Below are 25972 nucleotides of genomic sequence, written 5' to 3'. Positions count from 1 at the left end.
AAAACAAATTAAAATGCACTATTTATTTTTTCAGGTTGATGGAAGTAGTTCCACATTAAGCATGAGCACTCATTTTAAAATGCTTAAAAAGCTGGTAGAAGAAGCAACATTTAGTGAAATCCTCATTCCTCTACAATCAGTCATGATACCTACACTTCCATCAATTCTGGGTACCCATGCTAACCATGCTAGCCATGAACCATTTCCTGGACATTGGGCCTATATTGCAGGGTTTGATGATATGGTAAACTTCAGTTTTATATGACTATGATTTTAAAATTTAGTTGTTAAAAACTTCAAATTAAGATAAAAAGTGTATTTCACAAAATCTACGTGAATCTTATTTGTGAAGAAAAAATAATTGGAAATACAGAAGAGTAAAACTAAACTCATTTGTACTGATGGCAAAAAAATTCAGTGATTAAAAAAAGTTCTGATTCATGATTCACATTCACCCTAACATTTTGATTTTTCAAATGCTCCTGTTGTTTTAGTATGACTATAATCTTTATTTTTTCACAATTTGATTTTTCTTTTCTTTTTTTTTTTTTTTTTTTTTGGAAACAGGGTCTCATTCTGTTGCCCGGGTTGGATGGAATACAGTGGTGCGATCTCAGCTCACTGCAACCTCTGCCTCTTAGGCTCAAGCAATTTGCTCACCTCAGCCTCCTGAGTAGCTGGGACTACAGGTGCATGTCACCATGCCCAGCTAATTTTTTAAATTTTTTGTAGATACGGGGTTTTGTCATGTTGCCCAGGCTAGTCTTGAACTCCTAGGCTCAAGCCATTCTCCTGCTCAGCCTTCCCAAGTGTTAGTATAACAAACATGAGCCACTGTACCCAGTCTATGCTTTGTTTTTAATTTAAGCAGTATTATTCATCTTATTTACTCACTTCATTAGGTACACTTAATTTTGAAGGAGTTTGTTTTTTCAAAAATCAAATTACTTTTAATTGATAAAGCTTGAAAAACAGAGTCTCAGGCTCTGCAGAAAGATCCTGAAAAGATGTTTCAAAAATCTTTTAAACATTTTGACTGCTTTGAAGGGGGGTGTCTAAATTTGAATATGTAAGTACTCGTATTGGCGATGAAGTAATCTTTTTATGTCATAGCTATTTTTAATGGGTGAAAATGTTTCTGTTCATAGACAGTCATTCTTTTCATAGGTCATAGATAATTAAAATAAAAGATTTTTAAAATACAAATTCACTACATAATATAGCTGGTAATATTCTTTTTTTTTTTTTTTACATAACTCAAGGTTTATAATATATAGACATTTACACAGAAATTTTTGGCCCTAATTCATATATAACTCATCATCTTTTAGGTGGAAATTCTTGCTTCTCTTCAGAAACCAAAGAAGATTTCTTTAAAAGGCTCAGATGGAAAGTTCTACATCATGATGTGTAAGCCAAAAGATGACCTGAGAAAGGATTGTAGACTAATGGAATTCAATTCCTTGATTAATAAGGTTGGGAGATAGTTTGCTTTTATTTTATTTATTTATTTTTTATTTTAAAAAAATTTTTGACTATTATAAAACCAGATTGCTTTTATTTCAGAGTTGCTATAATTACTATCAATCTGATATAGGCATTTTAGTATACAAACAGATCACTCTTAAAAAGCAGGAATGAAATATAAAGTCTTTTTCATTTTCATTTAATTTTTTTATTGAGATAAAATGTACATACATAAAACTTAACATTTGACAGTTTTTGAAGTATATTGTTCAGTGGCATTAAGTACATTCACATTGTTGTACAACCATCACCACCATCCCTCTCCAAAACTTTTTTCATCTTCCCAAATTGGAACTCTGTGTCTATGAAACAATTAACTTCCCATTTCCCTTCCCCTCAGCCTCCAGCAGCCACCATTTACTTTGTCTCCACTAATTTAACCATTTGAGGTACCTCATATAAGTGCAGTATTTCTCCTTTTATGACTGGCTTAAATCACTTGGCATTATTCAAAGTTCATTCATTTTATAGCATGTGTTAGAATTTTCTCCCTCTTTAAGCTGAATAATAGTCTATTGTTTTCCATCCACATTTTATTTATCTATTTATCTAGTGATGGACATTTGGATGCTTCTACCTTTTGGCTATTGTGTCAGTATATTTATCAAAAGATAAATAGGCTGGGTGCAGTGGCTCATACCTGTAAGCCTAACACTTTGGGAGGCCCAGGAAAGAGGACCACTTGAGGCCAAGAGTTTGAGACCAGCCTGGCCTATATAGTCAAACCCTGTCTCTACAAAAAATAAAAAAAATTAGCCAGGCATGGTGGCACATGCCTGTAGTCCCAGCTGCTAAGGAGGCTGAGGCAGGAGGATTGTTTGAGCCCAGGAGTTTGAGGCTACAGTAAGCTATGATCATGCCACTGCACTCTAGCCCAGATGACAGAGCCAAGACCCTGACTCTTATAAATAAATAGATAAATAAAAGGTAATCATTAGCATTTTTTCAGTTCTATTGGTATTTGATTTCTATCTCAAAGGTGATATGAGGAATCTTATTAAAGGGTTATTATAAATGTATGGTTTTATGTATTTTGAATTATTCTGTAACCAGGTATTTGTAAATGCATAGTGTATGTCTTTTTCCATTGGTAAAAATTGATCCATACTGTGGAAAGACGAAACTTTATTATTTTTCTACAAGCTTTTTCTCCCTTCTTCTCATTGCCTTCCCACATTTTAAAGTCATAGATCTTTAGCATAGAAAAGATACAGCAGTAGATGAGTTTGTTTTTTAAAAAAAGAAGTTATAGTCTGCTTGGTTTAACCAAAAGTAATTTAAAAATTAATACCACATTAAAAAGCTATTTCAAAAGCAATATGAAAGGGAGGATTATTTTTTATTTTAACATATTATTTGGGCTGGGTGTGGTGGCTCATGCCTGTAATCCCAGCTGAGGCGAGCAGATCACTTGAGGCCAGTAGTTCGAGACCAGCCTGGCCAACATGGCAAAAACCTTTCTCTACTAAAAATACAAAAATTAGCCAGGCATGGTGGTGTACGCCAGTATTCCCAGCTACTTGGGAGGCTGAGGCATGAGAATTGGTTGAGCCTGAGAGGCGGAGGTTGCAGTGAGCCCAGACGTGCCACTGCACTCCAGCCTGGGTGACAGAGTGAGATTCTGTCTCAACAACAACAACAAAAAAGTATTGTTTGTTAAACTGGTACCTTAATTCACTAACTACTGAACCATTAGTATGTTCTCTTCAAAGCTCCCTGAGTGTTTTTCTGAGTATCAGATTTACTTGAGTATCAAGTGGCCTGGCTTTAGTTTATAAATTTACATTAATCAGCTTTGTTACTTTAATTAAAGTATTTTGTTACATTTTCCCTCATGAACATGGTAAAATAAAATAGCCTGACATACTGACTTAGTTAGTAACATATTTACTAACATAGTTTTGTAAAAAACTGTGTTAGTTTTGGAGGCCACACACTGATCTTTATATGAGATTCTATGGCCATATTGTTTTCCTGGTAGTTATGGAACCTATTTCCTAAAGTAAAATGTATTTTTGATCAGTGATTGTGCTTTTGAATTGAGCAGGTTACAATTACAGATGTGTGCTTACTTCATACAGGTCTAGAATGAAACATAATACTGTTTATTTTCACCTGATATATCAGGATCAATCAGATGAAATATGTAAGGCTTTCTTCTGCTAAGGGATAGCTTTAGAAATAAGGTTGTGATAAACCGCAAGAGGAGCAATACATTTTGAGGATGTCATAGAACTCATGCTCTTTTGTTTATGTATTTTAGAAATAATTAAAATTGGCCGGGCACAGTGGCTCATGCCTGTAATCCCAGCACTTTGGGAGGCCGAGGCAGGCGGATCACGAGGTCAGGAGATCGAGACCATCCTGGCTAACACGATGAAACCCTGTCTCTACTAAAAATACAAAAAATTAGCTGGGTGTGGTGGCAGGCACCTATAGTCCCAGCTACTCGGGAGGCTGAGGCAGGAGAATGGCAAGAAGCCAAGAGGCAGAGTTTGCAGTGAGCCGAGATTGAGCCACTGCACTCCAGCGTGGGCGACAGAGCAAGACTCCATCTCAAAAAAAAAAAAGAAAAATTAAATAGCAGTCTCTGTGCCTAAAGACTTAATGTTTCAGTAATACCTATAAAGCAACAGAAAATAAAACAGCAGTATTTTGTCATTGTTAAATATACAACTTAAATATTTTAAATACAATATTCTTGTCACATTAATAGTGAATAATTAAAAAGAAGGACCTACCCAGGACATTTTTAATAATCTGTAAATAGATTAGAGATACTGTCCCAGTAGCTTCCTTCCTACCATTCAGAAGAATTATTCATGTATACCACACAGTAAGCCTTCAATGACATTCTTTTGTTATGAAATGAACAATCTTTAAATATATTTGATATAACATTTAGAAATTTTGAGTTCTATCTTGTTTTTAAATTTATGTGTATTTTTTAACAGTGCTTAAGAAAAGATGCAGAGTCTCGTAGAAGAGAACTTCATATTCGAACATATGCAGTTATTCCACTAAATGATGAATGTGGGATTATTGAATGGGTGAACAACACTGCTGGTTTGAGACCTATTCTGACCAAACTATATAAAGAAAAGGGTACTAAAATTAATTCTTATACATATACAGTGTGGGTACTAAGTTATATAATATGGGTATAATTGGTATTAATATATGTTAGCATATGTTTTTTGATATAAGCTATAGTGAAATTTCTAGATTTTATATACAGAAACACTTAAGTGTTTCCATCCCTTCCTTCCTTCCTTTCTTCCTTCCTTCCTTTCTTCCTTCCATTTTGATTCCTTCCCTGTCTTCATCCCAACAGGATTTAAGGTAGCTTACAAAACTATATATGAATATTTGTTTTTCACAGATATTGGTTAACAATTCTGAAACTATGTATATACAGTACTAGTCTTCAGCAAATAAGTAAATATGTTGTATAATGAGAGCCAGTTTTCTCACTGTTGGAGAAAGGAAAGAGAGAATGCTAGAATGAAGTCTGACGTTTTAGATTGGAATAAGAGGCTCCAACTGTCCAAACCTGGGATAATTTGAGTAGCAAAATAAATAATGATTGTAAACTATTATAACCCATGGAATAAACAAATAAACATGAGTCCATACTGATATAAACAGATATTTGAGTAAATAAATAAATAGGGAAGTGGGAATAGTTCTTCCTTATCTACTAATAGAATTTCAATGAATAAATGTAGAAAGGATGATGGAAATAGGAAATCACCAATTAGCAAACACTATAGTAATTATTATTGCAGGCAGTGATTATTAACGGATGCTAAAATTAATAGGCAAAAGATGAGAAACAGGTTATTTGAAGAATCTTGAAGTATCTCCCTATCAGATACTTACCAATTATAAAGGGAAAAGTATAGTAACTTTACAGTAGAGAAATATAAATATAACTGGTCCGAAACTCCTTACAAATGTCAAAGTAATGAAAGACAAAGAAAGAGATTTCCCAGATTTGATGACATTAAGGAGTTGACATTTGATGACAACTAAATGTAATGTGTAATCCTGGATTGGATCCTGACCCCTAAACAAAGTGTGCTAGTGGGACAGCTGGTGAAATTTGAATAAGGTCAGAGGTTTGGTTAATAATACTGTAACAATAAGAATTTCCTGATTTGAATAATTGTACTATTGTTATGCAAGATATGAACATTAAGGAAAGCTGGGTGAAGAATATGTGGGAACTCCGTATCATTGATGCCACTTTTTGTAACATCTAAACTTATTTTAAAATAAGACGTTTTTAAAGTTCATATGGTGTAATACATTAAAAATGAATAGATCAGGTTGTCAAAGTGAAGTAGAAAATAAGTATATGTTTTCCTACATAATTTGTATGGTATTTGCCATAACAAATTACTGCAAACTAGGCAACTTTAAACAATAGAAATTTATCATCTCACGGTTCTGGAGGCTAAAGATACAATATCAAGTTGTCATTAGGACCATGATCTCTCTGAAGGCTAATGTTCCTTGCCTTTCTCTTAACCTTCTGGTGTTCTGTGGCTTCTGGATGTATTGTACCACATTGCCTTTATTGTTACATAGCATTCTCTCTATGTCTCTGTGTCTCTATTTTCTCACAAGAACACCAGTCACTGGATTATTGAATTAAGGACTCACCTTAATGACTTTATCTTAACAACATTACATCTGCAAAGATCCTGTTACTGGATAAGCTCACATTCCCAAGTACCAAGAATTAGGATTTCAGCATATTTTTTTGAGAGATAAAGTTCAATTTATAATGTTAAGTAATACTGATAAATTACTATATAATGGGTATTGTGCCAAGTATGTTATGTACATTATTTTATTTATTATTGTTAACACGCCTGATTATCCATCCCTATTTTATGGACAGTGTCAGAGAACTTACGTAACTTGTCTAAGTTCACAGTTGCAAAACTGAAACTCAGAGACACTTGAGTCAGAGTTCAAAGAACTTGCTGTTGACTATTTTATTTATGAGCATGACATATTGTATATGTCTGAGTTTGGATTTGAAAATATATTTTTTCTTGATAATTTGTGTCAGTGTAAAAAATATATGTATATATACATATATATTGATAGGTACACATATATGCAAAATAAGTTCATTCATATGGGACTTAATTCTGAGTCTTGTATTCTGGAACTATTTGATTTCACAACACTGGTTTTAACTGACATTAATTTTCATCAATAAGAGGCTTCACTTGGGTAAGTACGGTGGTCCCTCCTTATCTGGAGGATTGCTTCCAGAATACCCTCACATACCAAAATCCACACATACTCAAGTCTCAGTCAGCCCTGCAGAACCTGCACGTATGAAAAGTCAGCCTTCAGTATATACTGATTTTGCATCCCATGTTTTTGATCCATGTTTGGTTGAAAAAAATCACATGTAAGTGGACCCACACAGTTCAAACTCATGTTGTTCAAGGGTCATCTGTATTAAGGGAAGATAATGTGGTTTATTATTTTATTATACAATCAGTAACTTTATGTATGCTTAATTGAAAAATGTTCCTTTATTCTTGTTTTTCAATAACAATTTGAATAAAAGTAGATGTTTCTTGTCCAATTTTAACAAAAAAAACTTTGCCCCTTTTTTCATTTGGCTGATGTGATTAATGGATATCACTCTTCCTTGCAGGAGTGTATATGACAGGAAAAGAACTTCGCCAGTGTATGCTACCAAAGTCAGCAGCTTTATCTGAAAAACTCAAAGTATTCCGAGAATTTCTCCTGCCCAGGCATCCTCCTATTTTTCATGAGTGGTTTCTGAGAACATTCCCTGATCCTACATCATGGTAAGTTACCAAGAATATAATACGTTGTTATGGTTGAATGTTTATTTTTAATATTTTAGATTTATATTTGCCTCATATGGTATATGGATATTTCATAGGCATTGTGTTTCTTTTAGGTACAGTAGTAGATCAGCTTACTGCCGTTCCACTGCAGTAATGTCAATGGTTGGTTATATTCTGGGGCTTGGAGACCGTCATGGTGAAAATATTCTCTTTGATTCTTTGACTGGTGAATGCGTACATGTAGATTTCAACTGTCTTTTCAATAAGGTATGTGATGTGAGTTACTCTTACTAATTGTGTTTTCTCTCAATTTCCTTTTCTCAACAACTGTATCTTCCTTGACATACCTGTTAGTAGCAGTTATACTCACAGTTGAGTTATATTGAGAATTTGTTGACTAGTTTTCATCAGTGGATCATGTAGTAATGCGTATTAGGATGGAGAGAACTTAGAAGAGTGATACTGTAAAGCTAGTACTGAATTTGAAGTCCAAGAGCATAGGTTTAGGTTCTGACTCAACTAGTTATTAGTTATGTGAATAAGGGCAGATCAGTTCATTTTACTGAGACTCAGTTTTAGAGAGACAGAGTAGTTTAATATGATAGTTTCCAATTCTAGCAACATATCGGAATTATCCAAGAATTAAAAAAAAATTTATAGATACCCAGGAGATTCAGATTCTGTAGGTCCAGAGTGGGGCCTGGGAATAAATTGAGGCAATTGGACCCATCTTTAAGGCCCCCTACAATTTTCCAATATTATAATCCTGCAGGGCAGACTGGTAGGTTAGCGCACTATTTTCTTCACCTCCATCATCTACAGGTTGCCTTGTGCTGTCACAAGAAACCAAGAAAGATCATAGATCCAACTGAGAACAAATCAGAGATAAAATACTGGCATGGGTTAAACCATACAAGAGAGGAATTTAGGGTAACTGATTGGAGGGATGAAAGGTCGCTAGAAAAGGCAGATTAGAGGACAGCAGAAAATGAACAACTGGACTTCATTATATGACATGTTTTATTTCCTTTATGAGGGGATGTGAACATCTGACCCTTGGCTGCTTCTGTTGTTTTAAGATGAAAGTGTTAAAGAAAAGTAGAAATATATGAGAATATTTGTATTTCATATTATTCAAGAAAGACATTAAAGAAGTTAATATGAGACTAAATATTGAATGCATAAAATTTCTCTGTAATACTGCTTATTCACTGTACTAAACTCAGTGAAAGGTAAGTCCACTTATCTCCTAGATCTTATCCAAGATCAAGTATGGTTTCAGTTCCGTAAAAGCAAAGGCAGAGCTACACGGCTCCTTCATGTTACAAACTTCTAATGTAATTACAACATAAATATTTTGAGGGTATTTTTGCTTTTTGCTATAAGAATCTGGACATGAAGTTCTTTGAGTAAAGATTTTTAAATTCTTACATTGTTAGTTTGTAATAAAATGTATTGTTTCTAAGGGAGAAACCTTTGAAGTTCCAGAAATTGTACCATTTCGCCTGACTCATAATATGGTTAATGGAATGGGTCCTATGGGAACAGAGGGTCTTTTTCGAAGAGCATGTGAAGTTACAATGAGGCTGATGCGTGATCAGCGAGAGCCTTTAATGAGGTAATCACCTATACTTTGTAAATAATTTAACAGTAACCTCGAATATAATTATTGGCCCCTACATATGTTTGTTTTTATGTAGAAACCACTTTGTACTGACTGAAATAGTTTTTTTAAATAATAGCTTTATGCAGATATAATTTATATACCATAAATTCACCCCTTTAAAAGTACATAATTCAGTGGTTTTTAGTATATTCACAAGACTGTGCATCCATTACCACTAGCTAATTTTAAAACATTTTCATCAGCCCAAAAAGAAATTCCGTAGGCATTAGCAGTCACTCCTGATCCCTTCCCCCTCCCACCCCTGCTATCTACTTGTAACCACTCATTTATAATATTTTCTGTCTCTATGGATTTACCTATTCAGGACATTTCATATAAATGGAATCATCTAATATGTGGCCTTTTGTGTTTGTCTTCTTTCACTTAATGTAATATTTTCAGTGTTCATCATGTATCAGTACTTCATTGTTTTTTATTGCCAAATGGTATCCTGTTATATGGATATACTACATTTTCTTTTTCTGTTCATCAGTTAAGAGACATTTGGATTGTTTCCACCTTTTGTGTATTATAAATAGTGTGGCTGTGAACATTGTGCACAAGTTTTATGTGGACATATGTTTTCAGTTCTCTTGTGTATACCTGGGAGTGGAATTGCTGGGTCATATGTTAAATGCTATACTTAACATTTTGAAGAACTCTCAAATCATTTTCCAAAGCAGTTGTAACACTTTATAATCCCACTAGTAATGTATGTGGGTTTCAACTTCTCTGCATCTTTTCTATCTTTAGATAACATCTTTATCTATCCTGGTTATTGTCTGCCTTTTTTATTTTAGCCATTCTAGGGATGTGAAGTTGTATCTCATTGTGGTTTTAATTTGCACTTCCCTAATGACCAATGATGGTGAGCATCTTTTCATGTCTTTTTTGGCCATTTGTAGATCATCTTTGGACAAATGTCTATTGAAATCCTTTGCCCACTTTTAAATTGGGTTTTTTTATTCTTTTTTTTTTTCCTTTGAGACAGGGTTTCGCTCTGTCACCCAGTCTGGAGTGCAGTGGCGTGATCTTGGCTCACTGCAACATCTGCCTCCTGGGTTCAAACGATTCTCGTGCCTCAGCTTCCTAAGTAGCTGGGACAGCATGTGTGCATGAGCCACTATGTCTGGCTGATTCTTGCATTTTTAGTAGAGATTGGGTTTTACCACGTTGGCCAGGCTGGTCTTGAACTCCTGACCTCAAGTGATCCTCCCGCCTTGGCCTCCCAAAGTGCTGGGATTATAGGCATGAGCCACCATGCCTGGCCTATTCTTGAGTTGCAAGAGTTTGTTTCTTTGTTTGAGACAGAGTCGCCCAGGCTGGAGTGCAGTAACGTGATCTCCACTCACTGCAACCTCCGCTTCCTGGGTTCAAGCGATTTCCCTGCCTCAGCCTCCCCAGCAGAGAAGGGGTTTTGCCATGTTGCCCAGACTGGTCTTGAACTCGTAAGCTCAAGCCATCCACCTGCCTCAGCCTCCCAAAGTGCTGGGATTACAGGCATGAGCCACCCCGCCCAGCCAAGTTGCAAGAGTTCTTTACACATTTTGGATACAAGACCTTTTAAAATATGACTTTCAAATATTTTCTTCCATCTGTGGGTTGTCTCTTCACTTTCTTTGATGATGGCCTTTGAAACATAAAAGTTTTAAATTTTGATGCAGTCTAATTTGTTTTTTTCTTCTGGTTATTTTTGGTGTTTCTGTTGTCATATCTAAGAAACTATTCCCTAATCCAAAGTCATGAAGATTTACACCTATGTGTTCTTCTAAGCATTTTTTACTTTTAGCTCTGCTATTTAAATCTTTTATCTGTCTTCAGTTATTTTGTATATATGGTGTAAGGTAGGGGTCCATATTCATTTTTTTGCATGTGCATATCCATTAGTCACAGCACCATTTTTTGAAAAGAATATTTTGCCCCTCGTTTAATTATCTTGGTTTTTTTGTTGAAATGGTCAATTGATTTTCAGCAATATTCTGTTGATCTATATGCCTAACCTTATGCTAACAACACAGTGTTTTGATTATTGTACCTTTGTAGTACATTTTGAAATCAGAAAGTGTGAGTGCTCCAACTTTGCTTTTTTTCCCCCAAGATCATTTAGCTATTATGGGTCCCTTGTATTTCCATATTAATTTTAAAATCAGCTTGGATTTTGATAGGAAGGACATTGAATTTGTAAATCAATTAGGGAGTATTGCTGTCTTAACAATTTGGGAGTATTGCTGTCTTAACCATATTAAGTCTTCTGATCGATGAACATAGAATGTTTTTCCATTTATTTGAATTTTATTTTTTTCATCAATGTTTTGTGGTTTTTAGGGTCAAGTTTTATATTTAACTTTTAAAAATTGTATTCCTAAGTATTTTATTCCTTTTGATTTTATTCTAAATGGAATTTTTCTTAATTTCATTTTTGGATTGTTCATTGCTAGTTCATAGATATATAATTGATATTTATATATTGATATTGTATCTTACAATCTGCTGAATTCATGTATTAGTTCTAATAATTATTTTTGTGGCTTCCTTAAGATTTTCTCTCCACAATAACATGTCACCTGCAGATATAGTTTTTCTTCTTCCTTTTTAATATCAATGCCTTTTATTTCTTTTTCTTGCCTACTTGCCCTAACTAAATCAGTGTCGAATAGACATGCTAAAAGTGGACATCCTTGTCTTGTTCCTGATCTTAGGGGTAGAGCAGTCAGTCTTTGACTTTTAAGTATGATGTTAGCTGTGGGAAACAGATTGTTTGAAAGGACTTTTAAAGCTTATTTATTCACCTTCATTATTTAAAAGCTGTCTATCAGACATTATGGTAGAATACTGGTTAGTTGGACATATGCAAAAGCAAATTCTCTGAAATAGGAAGTATATCATCATGTGGAACAGTTACCAAGAGCCCCTGTGTTAGTCTGGGTCAGTCAAGAAATAATTTCTGGAGGAAGTAGTTGAGACCTTAAAAGTTAATAAAGTTGACCATGCAAGGGAGAAGAGAGTGTTCTGAGTGATAAAAATATCAAGGCAAGTGAAGTCATGGCCTGCCTGAGAAATACAGTATGTATTCCAGAGGGTATACTTCCAGGAGGTGGTGCTAAGAGATGACGCAGGACAGGTAAGCAGGGGCTAGATTATGAAGGTCTCACATGGGGCCTGTTATTACATTATAACTTTGCCTGCAGAGCAACCAGAAGTCATTGAGGATTTTAAGAAGGAATAAAAAGGGGGCAAGGGGTGGAAAGAGATAATCTGATTTGTACTGTAGAAAAAATAGGGTCCTAGTTTGGGCCAACAGCTGGAAAACTAGTTAGAGGTTTATTGCAGTAACCCAGGAAAGGATGATGGTGTACTGGATAGCATCACAGCAGTAGAGACGGAGATAACTGAAGAGATTCCAAAGAGATTTAGGAGTTGTAATTGCATGTTAGAGGAAGACGGGGCAAGGATGATTCCTAGATTTTTGTCTAGGGCAAATGGGTGGATGATGATTTGGGGAATACAGGAGAAATAATTGGGAAAAGGTAATTAATTTTATTTTGGAGATACTGAGTTTGAGGTGTTTGGAACATATCCAACTGGGTATTTCCCATAGGTAATTGGATTTGATGTTTAGGGTGCAGAAAAAAGGTCTGGGCTAGGTCTGTATGGTAGCTATAGATGTTATATCGTTATTGAAGACATGGTAAGGGATAAAATTCCTTCATTCAACATATAGTCATTTACCAGTTCACAGTATACACTTAGAGATGGCACATAGAACCCATCTTACTCTATTCTCCAAAACACCTCTGACTCCCCTCTATCTTGCCTTTTTTCCTGCCTTCCCTTCTCTTACCCTCCCCTCACACCAAAACAGAAATTTCACATAACTTTATGAAGACATAGTAATGTGTATTATAAGAGTATTACCATTAGCTTCTCATCCTTCACTTAAATATTGATGTCAGCAAGATTTCTTCTTGCAAAGATAACATCGTACCATAATATTTGTTTCAATTTTAGTGTCTTAAAGACTTTTCTACATGATCCTCTTGTGGAATGGAGTAAACCAGTGAAAGGGCATTCCAAAGCGCCACTGAATGAAACTGGAGAAGTTGTCAATGAAAAGGTTAGTAGAAGGTATAGCTTGATATGGGCTGTAGTCCTCATCTCTACAAATGAACTTGATATGCAGCTATAGTTCTCATCTCTATGCATGAGAACTGCTTGGAAATACTGTTAGTGACTATTGATTACTCTGAAATCTAGTTCTCCAGTATCACAATGCCATAAGTTTTCTTTATTGTCAGTAATGTTAACAGTATTCGCATTTGTATAATAAAAGTTCATGGCACACTTGTTTAACCACAGACAATTCACAGTTATGAGATACAGTAGGAAAAACTAAAGTACAAATTGCCTGAACTTACAGAACAACAGGTCTGAGCTTTAATATCATGATACCAGTATGTCACAAGCTATGTTAACAAATGCAGCAATTCACTTCTTACTTAGTTGAAGCTGCAAAGTTTGCAGATAGTTTTTTTGTTGTTGTGGTGGTGGTGGTGGTGGTTGTTGTTTTTGAGACAGAGTCTCGCTCTGTCATCCAGGCTGGAGTACAGTGGCACGATCTTGGCTCACTGCAAGCTCTGCCTCCTGGGTTCAAGCAGTTCTCCTGCCTTAGCCTCCCAAGTAGCTGGGATTATAAGCGTGCACCACCACAGCTGGCTAATTATTATATTTTTAGTAGAGATGGGTTTCACCATGTTGGCCAGGCTGGTCTTGAACCCCTGGCCTCAAGTGATCCACCCACCTCAGCATCCCAAAATGCAGGGATTATAGGCATAAGCCACTGTGCCTAGCTCAGATAGTTGTTTTTAATAAGTTAGAATAGATTGAGGATTCGTTTTTTTTGGGGGGGGGCACTCTTACATCTTTAATAAGTCTTGTACAGGCTTACTAAATACAATGAATTATACCAACTATATGCTAATAAAGATTAAAAATTTATATTCCAGTTAACTACCTTAAGAGTTTAAGTCCACTTTCATCCTACTGATATAGCTCGAGGAAGGCTAGACCTGTACGCCCCCATCCTTCATGTCATCCTTAACCCTTTGTCTTGAGAAAGACGGTTTAGCTGCTTCTTTAGTTCTTCTAAAAGAACTAAAAGAAAAATTTCTTTTTCTTGCTCTATTATCTTCATCTGTAGGGTGAGATTAATATTTCCAGAATTTTGGAAAAATTCACTCTGTAGCAGTTGAAGAGCAGATGGTCTCTGGGACATGTTCCTTTTCGTTAAGTGATAGATATACTTGGCTTGTACTGGATACCTTTTACTGAGGGATTCCAATATCTGACCAGTTCTTGAACCTGTTAAAACTTCTGCTCGCTCCATTTCTGTTCTAAACAGCTGAAAGAGCTCTAGCAGGATCACACTCAAGCTATATACATATCTAACTGGACAAAGCCAGCCCTGGTCTCTACAAATAGTTTTTGTTTTTTTTTTAATTAGCCGGGCTCAGTGGCACACTCCTGTAGTCCCAGCTACTTGGGAGGCTGAGGTGGGAGGATCACTTGACCCCAGGAGTTGGAGGCTACTGTGAGCTATGATGACACCACTGCACTCCAGCCTGGGCAAGAGTGAGACCCTTGGCATCATACTCAGATCCTTCCAACTGCTGGGATGAAGCATACAGACAAGTGCCCACTCTGGATATAGGTGTTGGTGTTCTCTTTCTGTTTCTATGGGCCCAGTCTGTGTTCTTTTGTAAGATGTCTGGGCAAGCCAGACCAAAGTCTCCTATTTTTATTTGCTGATCAGGGCCATGAAGAAAAATATTTCTAGGCTTCAGATCTCTGTTTACAATACCCATGTTATGTATGTAAAACACACCTTCCACTAAATCTTGAAAATTTTTTGTTGCAACACTGGCCATAAGGACAGGCAAACTTGCCCACACACTCTTGGCCCTGTTTGTTTCTCTCAGCTAGCCAGTCCCACAGCTGGAGCTTGCACACCTGCATCTGGATGTGCAGCATCAGGTGGTACTGCACCTCGATCCCCAACAAGTTGAAGTTTTCTTCGGAAGATTCCTCAGTGGATGTGAAATTCTCCTCTAGGAGGGAATTACACCTGAGCAGCAGGGGCTGTTTCACAACTGACCAGGTAGACAAACCAGCCAGGCCATTTTCCTGGAGCTCCAGGGATGATTCAAATTCACTGGTGTCTCTTAAGATGGAATTGATGGTGTAGTTCACAGCTTGTTATTCTGATTTTGAGTGTCAGATTCTGCAAAGGGTTTTTCTTCTCTGAGGTGAGCTCAGCGAAGATAATGGGTGAGCTGCTATTTTCACCATTTTTAACACCGTATTGGTATCTTTCTGCTTGGTCGGAGAACACTTCCAGAAATGGCAACTGAATGGAAGCTCTGTCTGCTTGTGGTTGGACCACTTGAACATGTTCTGTCCATGCAGTGTGATAACGAATGATATTAGGGTGCTGAAGACCTGCCAGCACCTTCATTCCCCGTAGTTCCTTCATGTAATGTGTTTTTGTTGCACCCTTAATCAGGATTTTTTAAATTGCATAATACTGACCATCTAATTTATTCCTGACCTTGTATACTCTTCCATATCCACCTTTTCCTAAGATGGCAAGTTCTTCAAATTCATTTAAGTAACGTGAAGTTTGTGCTTCAAAGGGTACTTCCCTTGATCTGATTTTCTGGATATGAGAAATAGCCTCACAAGGATCCTGATGAACTCTCTCTTTAGTGGACCTCATTAAGTGAGTAATAGCTCTGTGGTGATGTAGTCTCAATGAGCTAAACTTGTCACAAGTGAAAGAAGACAGCAGCCCCATTTTGATAAAGGTCTGGCAAAGTAACTTAAACACCTGTCTTGAATGAACTGGGTTTGGTTCACGCACATGGCTCAAGTGCGTCACCAAAGAAATAAGCGGCAGCTGGTTTGCAACTGCAAAAGGGAAAGTTGGCTGTTGTAGGGGTTATTTTAATACCTGGAGTTCTGCTGGAACATAAGTCATATTTGGAGTCCAGGCTCTTGGCGGAAAAGTCGATGGCAGATGGCACAGCAACAGTCTCCACCCCGTGGCCCTCCTCTTTGTGCTCGTGGGCTGCAGCGCAGCCCACCAGCCCACCCAGCACCACCTCTGAGAATTATTCTTCTAATGACGTTATTCTTCCTTTTGCATTCAGATGTGCTTAAGAAATTGTACAGTTCCAAGTAGCTCACTTAGAACACCCATTTGCATGTTAACATAATGTAAATATTAGGCAGTACAGCATTGTTATTTGAATATTCATTGAAATGTTTAAGTCCTAAACACTTCCAAAGCAGATTTTAAAAATTATTTTTCTAGAATTGTAATGTGTAAATAATTCCCTGGTATTTCACGTAGTCCAGAAACATGTCCAAGCAGTTGATGTTGAATCAATCTTGCGACCCTCAAAATCAGTATCACAAACTAACTGTATTTAATTTCTTCTTTTCCTGTATTTGCTCTTACAAAAGGGGTATTGGTCAGTAAAATGGTATTAACATTAATTAAATGTCAAAATATAAAGAAAGGTAGTAATTCCAAATTATTAACATCTGTTTTTGGTTTTATGTTTCTTCTTTTTAGGCCAAGACCCATGTTCTTGACATTGAGCAGCGACTACAAGGTGTAATCAAGACTCGAAATAGAGTGACAGGACTGCCGTTATCTATTGAAGGACATGTGCATTACCTTATACAAGAAGCTACTGATGAAAACTTACTATGCCAGATGTATCTTGGTTGGACTCCATATATGTGAAATGAAATTATGTAAAAGAATATGTTAATAATCTAAAAGTAATGCATTTGGTATGAATCTGTGGTTGTATCTGTTCAATTCTAAAGTACAACATAAATTTACGTTCTCAGCAACTGTTATTTCTCTCTGATCATTAATTATATGTAAAATAATATACATTCAGTTATTAAGAAATAAACTGCTTTCTTAATACATACTGTGCATTATAATTGGAGAAATAGAATATCATGTGTTCTTATGGTCAAAAACTATATTTGCAAGAAACAAGCAAGTCTAATTTCATTTTACAACTTCTATTGATTTCCTTTTAAAAGTCCTAGCTATTGTAAGGATTCACTTGAAGAACAAAATCATATGGAATACTGTGGGCAAGGCGTTGTGCCAGACTTGTGCATAGAGCTACCCTCTCCTGCCCTCCAGGAAGTGACAGTCTAGTAAGAGAGATATATAAATATAAATATAAATAGTATATCATTAAGTTCACTTAGTAAAACTTTGTTTTAAAGTGTGATAGGGAAAAAATATAAGCCAAGAAGCGTGAATGTGAAAACGAAATAAACATTCTGTAATTTGTGTGATGCTGCCATACTGCAGTCCCAGAATGCAGAATCCAGTGGTCATGAAAGACAGCGATACTTAACATTTCCTGATATCTTAAAATACAAAAAGTATTAAATGTTTAAGGTTTTTCTGTAAGTTTTCATCCAGAAGACTTAAATACAAAGTAACGGGTTAATACATTCAAATAAGTGGAAAACTCTTACATTTAAAACTGATAATTTTACTTAAGTTGATAGAACTCTCCTTTGCTGTCCGGTTGAAAGTGTGATGGGGAAAAATATGATAAACCCGGATGCAAGAATGTCAAAACTAAACATTAAATGATTTCGTATCCAAGGTCTTATGTTAACAGTTGCGGGGGGCGGGTACATGGGAAATTTTTTTGAACAATTTGGAAAAGAACGTTTTTAAACGTATGTATTAAGAAACGTGTTTAAATTCCTCAGAGAAAAAAAATTATTGACAAAACAACAAACTAAGCCAAGTAAATCACCAGATCTTTCGAAATCTGAATGAAAAATACTGAGATTAGCAACCCTAGGAGACAAGCGGAACAAAAATTAGTGTTCGATACCCTTCCCACACCTTCGTGCGGTTTTCATGCCACTTCCAAATCCACTTAGAAAGCACAACTCTATCCTGGGGCATTTTCGCCCCTAAGTTGCAACACACCAGCAAACCTCCGCAGATCCCCTGACCGCCACCGGACAGTACCGCGGCCCTGGCCGCGCGAGGCCCGGAGGGCTAAGCCCCGCCCCTCGGACGGCCTCGGATCCTGCCGCTCTAGGCCCGGCGGGCGCTCTCTATGGTCGGCCGGGCGGTGTGTTGTCATCCGCGGAGCGACGACCGGAGGCTGCGGCGGAGCACCGGCGGGGCGTTTGGTTTCGGTTTGGCCCTGACTGGGATTAGTGTTGACGGTCGAAATGGGAGTCCCCAAGTTTTACCGATGGATCTCAGAGCGGTATCCCTGTCTCAGCGAAGTGGTGAAAGAGCATCAGGTGGGTGAGCCAGGGGCAACGGCTCAGAAAGCCGAGGACCCGGGGCTCCGCGGCCCTCTCCACCTTAGAGCTGGGGCTTTCGAGCCACCTCTTTCCCCTCGTCGTCTGGACGATTAGTGGCATTAGGGAGGGGGACGGAAGGTTTGAGGACGCCCGGATGAGCCGAAAGGGGCTAAGGACGCAGGTTGCCTGTGTGTGGACAGAGCCGCTGGGTTCACGGCTGCTCTGACAGCTCCTGCTTCTGCTGGCCCTTCCGCGACTCCGAAATGAAGTCCTGGGAAAGAACGCTTTTACTGTTCTCCGGTTTCCTCCCGGGGAGCTGCAAGTTGCCTTTTTCCTTACAGAGGCTGCGAAGCTGGAGTGGGTGTCCTCGTAGGTTCCCCCATCCCACCCAGAGCGGCAGACCCACTTACAAACGATAACAGCCGCTTCCGCACGCAGTCACCTTGTTTACTTTCCCTGATCTAGAGCGCGGCCCACCCGGCCCCCGGAGCCTAGACTTTCCGACGTGGCTGATGGTCCATATTGGTGATGCCTTTTGTTACTTTCTGTTATTTCAAAAGCAGCACCAATCCCCTGTTGCCAAAACAAAAAACTATTGGGCCAGCTGCGGAGTGGGGCGTAGGACCTTTTATTTGGAGGCCTCACTGTGTGACAGAGGGGGTTGGGAAACGAATTGATAGAACATTAATACTACTAATAATATTTGGCATGTACTGACCCCAGGACAACGTTAATGTGTAGATTCCAAAAACGTAGTTTATATATTGGAACTGTGGAAAGAGAGGAGAAAGCAGTCGTCTATTAGGTAAACTAGACTTTGGGTGATACTTTGGTGTTTGTCACATTCAATGAATTTGATCTCTTGTCTGATGTTTTACAGAAAAACAAAAAGTTTGAAATTTGTGTAGCTGATTGAATCAGTTGTGATGGGTAGTATTGTAAATAGCCTATTAAATTATGGTTTAATCGGCATTTACGAACATGAAGGTAGTTTACTTCTGGAAAGGAGTTTTTGTTGCTGGATTCCAATCAGATTTGGTAGATGAGAAATAGACTACAAAAAGTTTCCAAGGTTAGCTTATCTTGAATTTATTTGAAACATAGATTGAGTTAGGTTTAGAGAGGTATTTTTTTCCCCCGGGGAGGGCTAAAAAGGAAACCAGTACATTGCAGAAATGGAGACAACCAACTTTGGCTTTTCTTGCATCCTTCAGTCAGTACCTGCTATACATCAGTCACTTTATCTCTAAAGTGCAAAAATAATGCGATTGTTATTCGTGATGATTTAATACATAATTTGTTCAGTAATATTTTTATTCTGTAGTCTGTGGCACAGAATTTGGTTTGGTGAAAATATCTTAGATTCTCTCCATCCTGAGGAATTTTGTTACTGAAGAATGAAAATCTCTTTAATGCAGTTTTATGACATGGACACTAAGGATAGGTTTTGTGAAAGCTTTATATAGAAACTGGGAGGAGAATTATTTTTAAATTTCACTGTAAATAAATTTTAAAATTTGGTTCATCGTTGTGATACCTTTCAAAAATGTTTGATTAAAAAGAGACCAAAGGTTATCAGCTTCTCTGTTAAGTAGAACTTAAAGATGGTAATGCCTAAATAAGTCACAGGCATTCAAAAGCTAGTCCTGGGCGGGAAGGATAGGGAGAAGAAGTGAGTTACGGGAAATCAGTGGTGTGGCCTCAGTAGCATAGGTTTTCAGTTTCTCTGAATCATCTTGTAAAAACAGAAAGAGAAACTAGAAACCAAAGTTTAAAATCCATAAAACAATTACAACAAACCATGTGACATGCTATCCCCATGAAACTCAAAACATAACTAGGTGAGGCAAACTATCAATAGTCTCTAGACACCGTTGATATTGCCATCTGTGCAAAAGCGAGAAGGAAGCAATGAACAGGAACCTTAGATGAACCTTAGAACAGGAGAATTCCAGAATAGCCAACGCTATCCACCAAAAGACTATGCTGGCCAATTAGATAGCGGTAGCTGAAACAGAGGAGTTTTATTCACTCCATTATTGACTGGGTGAAGGTCTACCATAAGAAAGACCAAACAGGCAGGAGTAGTCTACCTCCTGTGAACACTCAAAACTGACTTGCCAAGGTGCCATTCTAGACCACAGCCCTAAGGAAAAGGGAGTGGAATAAAGTCTTACGGAAATGTTATGCTGGAAGTGGAATAAAATTTTATGAAAGGGACAATAGTGACAAGAAGAGAAGGAGATAGACCATATAAAAGTGAGGCAAAGTCATAGAATCAAGAAATCTTAGAAAACAAACCACAAAGCAAACCACTGTATTTTTTAACACTACCCAGAAACAGCTTTGTGAATTTATATTCCCTGAACCTCTACTCATTCTAAAAGTTCAAGAAAATTAAATTCACATAAAAATGAGCTACAGAAAGGTACTGAGATCAAATTACATACAAAGTTATTATACGAGAAAAAGGGACAGAGTATCTCTCCAGACATAAAAACTTGCAATGAAAAAAATGCACACAAAATAGACCAAAATTATAACCAAAACTATTATCTATTTCACAATGAGTTAAAAGGCATTAAGAAAATGAGGTAAGACATGAAAGAACAACGTGTATCAATTATGAAAATGTGAGAATGAGATGACAGAGAAAGTTAGAAGTAAATGAAAAAAAAAATGCAGAGCTGAAGCCTCAAATAGAAGCAAGACGAGCAAATGATACCATTTAAGAAAACAATCGGCAGTGGAAAGATGAAATTTTTAAAAATAAAGTAGATTTAAAAGATTCAAGAAAAAGTAACGATAAGAAAGATAGGCAAAGAAGACAAATAGTAGAGGTGCCTGAAAAAGAAAAAACCAAAGCAGCATAACAGAATGGGTACTCAGTAAATATTTTTTGAGTGAATTAATTTATTAGCTATAGCATATAGCATATAAAATATAGTATATAGAAATGCATATTAAAATAGACATGGTATATTAGTATGTTGTAAAACAGTATTTTTTTAAAAAGTGAAATGAAGCCTGGGATTATTTTTTTTTTATTTTTTATTTTTATGAAACATAGTGTATATATTTATGGGGTTCATGAGATGTTTTCGTACAGGCATGCAGTGTGTAATAATCACATCATGGAGAATGGAGTATCCATCCCCTCAAGTATTTATCCTTTGTGTTACAATCTAATTACACTCTTTTAGTTGTTTTTAAATTATTGACTATCGTCACCCTGTTGTGCTATCACATAGTAGGTCTTATTCATTCTTTTTTTTATTTTTTATTTTGGATACAAGGTCGCGCTCTGTCACCCCGGCTGGAGTACAGTGACGCAATCTCGGCTCACTGCAACCCCTGCCTCCCCGGTTCAAGCAAGTCTTGTGCCTTAGCCACCCAAGTAGCTGGGATTAGGCGTGTGCCACTACGCCTAGCTAATTTTTGTGTTTTTAGTAGACATGGAGTTTTGCCGTGTTGGCCAGGCTCTTCTCCAACTCCTGGTGGCCTCAAGTGATCCGCCCACCTCAGCCTCCCAAAGTCCTTGGATTACAGGCATGAGCCACCGTGCCTGGCCTGTGTTTTTTTTGTTCTGTTTGTTTTAATTTAAATCTTTTTAAAAATAGAGATGGGTTTTTGCCATGTTGCCCACTCTGGTCTTGAACTACTGGGCTCAAGTGATCCGCCCGCCTCGGCCTCCCAAAGTGCTGGGATTACAGGCATGGGCCCCCGTGCCCAGACTAGGTCTTATTCGTTCTTTCAGTTTTTCTTTTATACCCATTAACCTTTCCCACCTCTCCCCTGACTCCCCGACTACCCTTCCCAGCCTCTAGGAACCATCTTTCTATTTTCTATGTCCATGAGTTCTATTGTTTTGATTTTTAGATTCCATAAAGTGAGAACATGCAATGTTTGTCTTTCTGTGCTGGACTTATTTTACTTGACATAATGAACTGCATTTCCACCCATGTGGTTGCAGATGGCAGGATCTCATTCCTTCTTGTGGCTGAATAGTACTCCATTGTGTATATACCACATTTTCTTTATCCATTCATTTGTTGATGGACGCTTAGGTTGCTTCCAAATCTTGGCTATTGTGAACAGTACAGCAACAAACAAAGGAGTGCAGATATCTGCGATATACTGATTTCCTCTCTTTGGGTTATATTAACACAGACAGCAGTGGGGTTGCTGGGATCATATGGTAGCTCTATTTTTAGTTTGTTTTTGTTTGTTTGTTTGTTTTTGCAGTTGCAAGATTTCATAGAGTGACACAGAGTGAAAACAGAGCTCCCATACAAAAGGAGGGGACCCGAAGGGGGTTGCCGTTGCCGGCTCAAATGCGTGGGTTTACATCCTGATCCTTGTCCCTCCCACTGTGCTGTCAGGCAGTAGATGATTGGCTATTTCTTTACCTCCTGTTTTGCCTAATTAGCATTTTAGTGAGCTCTCTGATTGATCGGGTGTGAGCTAAGTTGCAAGCCCCGTGTTTAAAGGTGGATGCGGTCACCTTCCCAGCTAGGCTTAGGGATTCTTAGTCGGCCTAGGAAATCTAGCTAGTCCTGTCTCTCAGTCCCCACTCTCAGCAGGAAAACCTAAGTGCTGTTGGGGAGGTTGGCCGATGACTGCTCTAACTGCTTCCTGCTGAATTGGCACGTAGTAGGGGTGGTGCAGTTGAGATTTCCTCGGGAGGGGTGCCTTTGATGTCATTAACATCAGCGCATGGGCTAACAGGCCGGTCCAGGGGTCCGCGGTAGATCTTAGTCATGGACTGCATCTGGGGCTCCATTTGAAGAACGATTTGTAGTTTTACAGCTTCAATTCTGGAAGAGACAAACTTAACAAGGAGGTTAAAGATACAGGGATTGGGCCAGGCGCGGTGGCTCACACCTGTAATCCCAGCACTTTGGGAGGCTAAGGTGGGTGGATCATGAGGTCAAGAGATCGAGACCATCCTAGCTAACACGGTGAAACCCCATCTCTACTAAAAATACAAAAAATTAGCCGGGCGTGGTGTTGGGCGCCCGTAGTCCCAGCTACTCAGGAGGCTGAGGCAGGAGAAGGCGTGAACCCAGGAGGCGGAGCTTGCAGTGAGCTGAGATCGTGCCACTGCACTCCAGCCTGGGCAACAGAGCGAGACTACATCTCAAAATAAAAATAAAAAGTTACAGGGATTGAAATGTATGGCCTGCAGTGCAGATTATTTCTTTGGCACACTTTACAGGCCCTAACTATCAGCTTGATAGTTTTGAAAAGGCCTGGTCCAGTAAATAATAATTTGGCCATCTGATGGGTGCTATCAATGCCTAAGTGAAAGGTTTGGTGAAGGGTTTTAAGTAATTTCCATTGGTTAGCTGCAGGTAAAAGTATTTTTCTTTCTTCGGTGGCTAGCCATCCTGAGGGGAGGAAACTATGTCCTCGTGAGGTTCCCCATTCTATTTCTTCTTCTGAGTACTGGGGCTTGGTTTCCTGGAGGGGATTACCCCATACTAGGGGTCCTTCTATAAGCATTTCTAATGGAGGGTCCTGCCTTGCGGCTCTTTTGGCTTCAATATCCTCTTGGCGGTTCCTTTCTATTTCCCTTTCCTTTCTGATGACCCCGGCAGTGTAAGACTGCCACCTCTTTAGGTTCCTGTACAGCCAATAATAATTTCCTAATGGCTTCCTGATGTTTGATAGGTGTTCCCTCCAAAGTTAGGAATTCCCTTTCTCTCCATATTGCTGCATGGGCATGGAGGACTAGGTAAGCATATTTAGAGTCTGTATATATATTTACCCTTTTTCCTTCTCCTAATTCTAGTGCCCAAGTGAAGGCTATTAGTTTTGCCAGCTGAGCACTAGTTCCTGGAATGAGGGGATTATTTTCAAGTATTCCATTATCACTGACCACTGCATACCCCGCTTTTCAAAGTCCTTTTTCTACGAAGGACTTTTTGTATACAAATTCATTGTATGTATATGAATACGAATGAATTGTATACGAATTGTATGCGAATTCAGTATACAAATTGAGGTCAGGATCCGTCAAGGGAACCTCTGAAAGGTCCCCTCGAGCGGCTTAGGTTTGAGCAATTACTTGTTGACGGTTATGTTCTATCTTTTCTTCATTGTCTGGAAGAAATGTGGCTGGGTTAAGAGTTGCACAAGTGCACAGTCGCAACACTGGCCCTTCAAGTAATAGAGCCTGATATTTAAGTAAATGGTTGTCTGAGAGCCACAAGTCTCCTTTAGCAGTGAGTATACCATTCACATCATGAGGTGTCCACACAGTAAGATCTCTTCCCTGTATTATTTTAACTGCTTCAGATACTAAGACTGCAACTGCAGCCACTACCTATAAACAATGAAGCCAACCCTTTGCCACTACATCAGTTTTCTTACTCAGGTATGCCACGGTTGCAAGCTCGTCCCTCGGACCTGTGTAAGGACTCCTAGAGCTATTCCTGTTTTTTTGTGATATATAAAGAAAAGTCTTGCCCTATTGGCAAGCTTAACACTGGGGCTTGGGTTAGGGCCTTCTTTAGGGCCTGGAAAGCCACTTCTGCTTCAGGTGTCCATCTTACTAAATGGGTATTGGCTTTCTGAGTTTCCTTAATTAGTGTATATAACGGTCTGGCTATTTTGCCATACCTGGGAATCCATATTCGGCAGAAATGTGTTATGCCAAGGAACCCTCTTAGTTGCTTTAGGGTTTGGGGATGAGGATAAGCAGTATAGGCTGGATACATTCCCCACTGAGGGCCCTGGTGCCTTTGGATAATTTTAGCCCTAAGTATTTAAACTGCTGTGAGCAGAGCTGAGCCTTTGGTTTGGAAACCTTGTAGCCACAGGTGGCGAGGAAATTTAAGAGCGCTTGGGTGGCTTGGTGGCACAAGGTTTCTGAATGGGCGGCCAAAAGTAAATCATCCACGTACCGAAGGACAAGAGTGTCCAGGTATGAAAATTGGCTCAAGTCTTGGGCTAATGCCTAGCCAAATAGTTGGGGCTATCCCTGAACCCCTGGGGTAAAACAGTCCAGGTGAGTTAAGACGTTGGGTTCGAAGGCTCTTCAAAGGCAAACAAGAATTGAGAGTCAGGATGTACAGGGTTGCAGAAAAAGGCATCCTTAAGGTCCAGGACTGTAAACCGCTCTGCTTCCTCTGGTATTTGGGAAAGCAGAGTATAAGGGTTAGGTACAGCTGGGTATAGAGGAACAACAGCCTCATTGATAATCCTGAGATCTTGCACTAACCTCCACTGTCCGTTGGGTTTCTGTACTCCTAAATTTGGAGTATTGCAGGAGCTATTGCGTGGTTTTACTAGGCCTTGGGCTTTTAGGTCCTTAACAATCTTTTGGAGTCCTTGTTGGGCCTCGGGTCTAAGAGGGTACTGCCTTTGGTAGGGAAAGGAGGTGGAATCCTTTAGTTTAACTTGACCAAGATGGGCATTCTTTGCTCGTCCATGTTGTCTTTCTGTTGCCCAGACTTCAGGATTAATTCCTTCCTCAAGCAGGGGACAACAAACGGGTGTTCCTTCTCCTATGTTCAGGTGTATAATGACCCCTACTTTTGCTAGAATGTCTCTCCTTAAC

General features: G+C 38.4%; 2 protein-coding genes across 9 annotated transcripts in view; both read left to right on the top strand.

Annotated features, from left to right (window-relative positions):
• ATR (ATR checkpoint kinase) overlaps positions 1-17040 on the top strand; it is a 129386-nt gene extending 112346 nt beyond the window's left edge. For 3 of the 5 annotated variants that reach the window (XM_019024248.4, XM_055383148.2, XM_063704275.1), the window contains 8 exons: positions 35-244; positions 1332-1475; positions 4482-4632; positions 7214-7370; positions 7487-7640; positions 8840-8991; positions 13048-13153; positions 16673-17040. In XM_019024248.4, coding sequence (XP_018879793.2) covers positions 35-244; positions 1332-1475; positions 4482-4632; positions 7214-7370; positions 7487-7640; positions 8840-8991; positions 13048-13153; positions 16673-16846 — 1248 coding nt within the window. In that variant the 3' untranslated portion in view covers positions 16847-17040. Of the gene's footprint in view, positions 1-34; positions 245-1331; positions 1476-4481; positions 4633-7213; positions 7371-7486; positions 7641-8839; positions 8992-13047; positions 13154-15014; positions 15815-16672 lie in introns of those variants that run through there. The other 2 variants (XR_010132946.1, XM_063704274.1) reach the window with 2 other exon arrangements.
• A 1157-nt stretch (positions 17041-18197) lies between these two features.
• XRN1 (5'-3' exoribonuclease 1) overlaps positions 18198-25972 on the top strand; it is a 142109-nt gene continuing 134334 nt past the window's right edge. For all 4 annotated transcript variants that reach the window (XM_055383151.2, XM_019024246.4, XM_019024247.4 and 1 more), the window contains exon 1: positions 18198-18405. In XM_055383151.2, coding sequence (XP_055239126.1) covers positions 18331-18405 — 75 coding nt within the window. In that variant the 5' untranslated portion in view covers positions 18198-18330. The remainder of the gene's footprint in view (positions 18406-25972) is intronic.

Source organism: Gorilla gorilla, chromosome 2 (assembly GCF_029281585.2).
Source record: "Gorilla gorilla gorilla isolate KB3781 chromosome 2, NHGRI_mGorGor1-v2.1_pri, whole genome shotgun sequence".
In the NCBI taxonomy this organism is placed as follows: domain Eukaryota; kingdom Metazoa; phylum Chordata; class Mammalia; order Primates; family Hominidae; genus Gorilla; species Gorilla gorilla.
The sequence above is the reverse complement of the archived record's forward strand: the minus strand, read 5'-3'. Positions and strand labels throughout refer to the sequence as shown.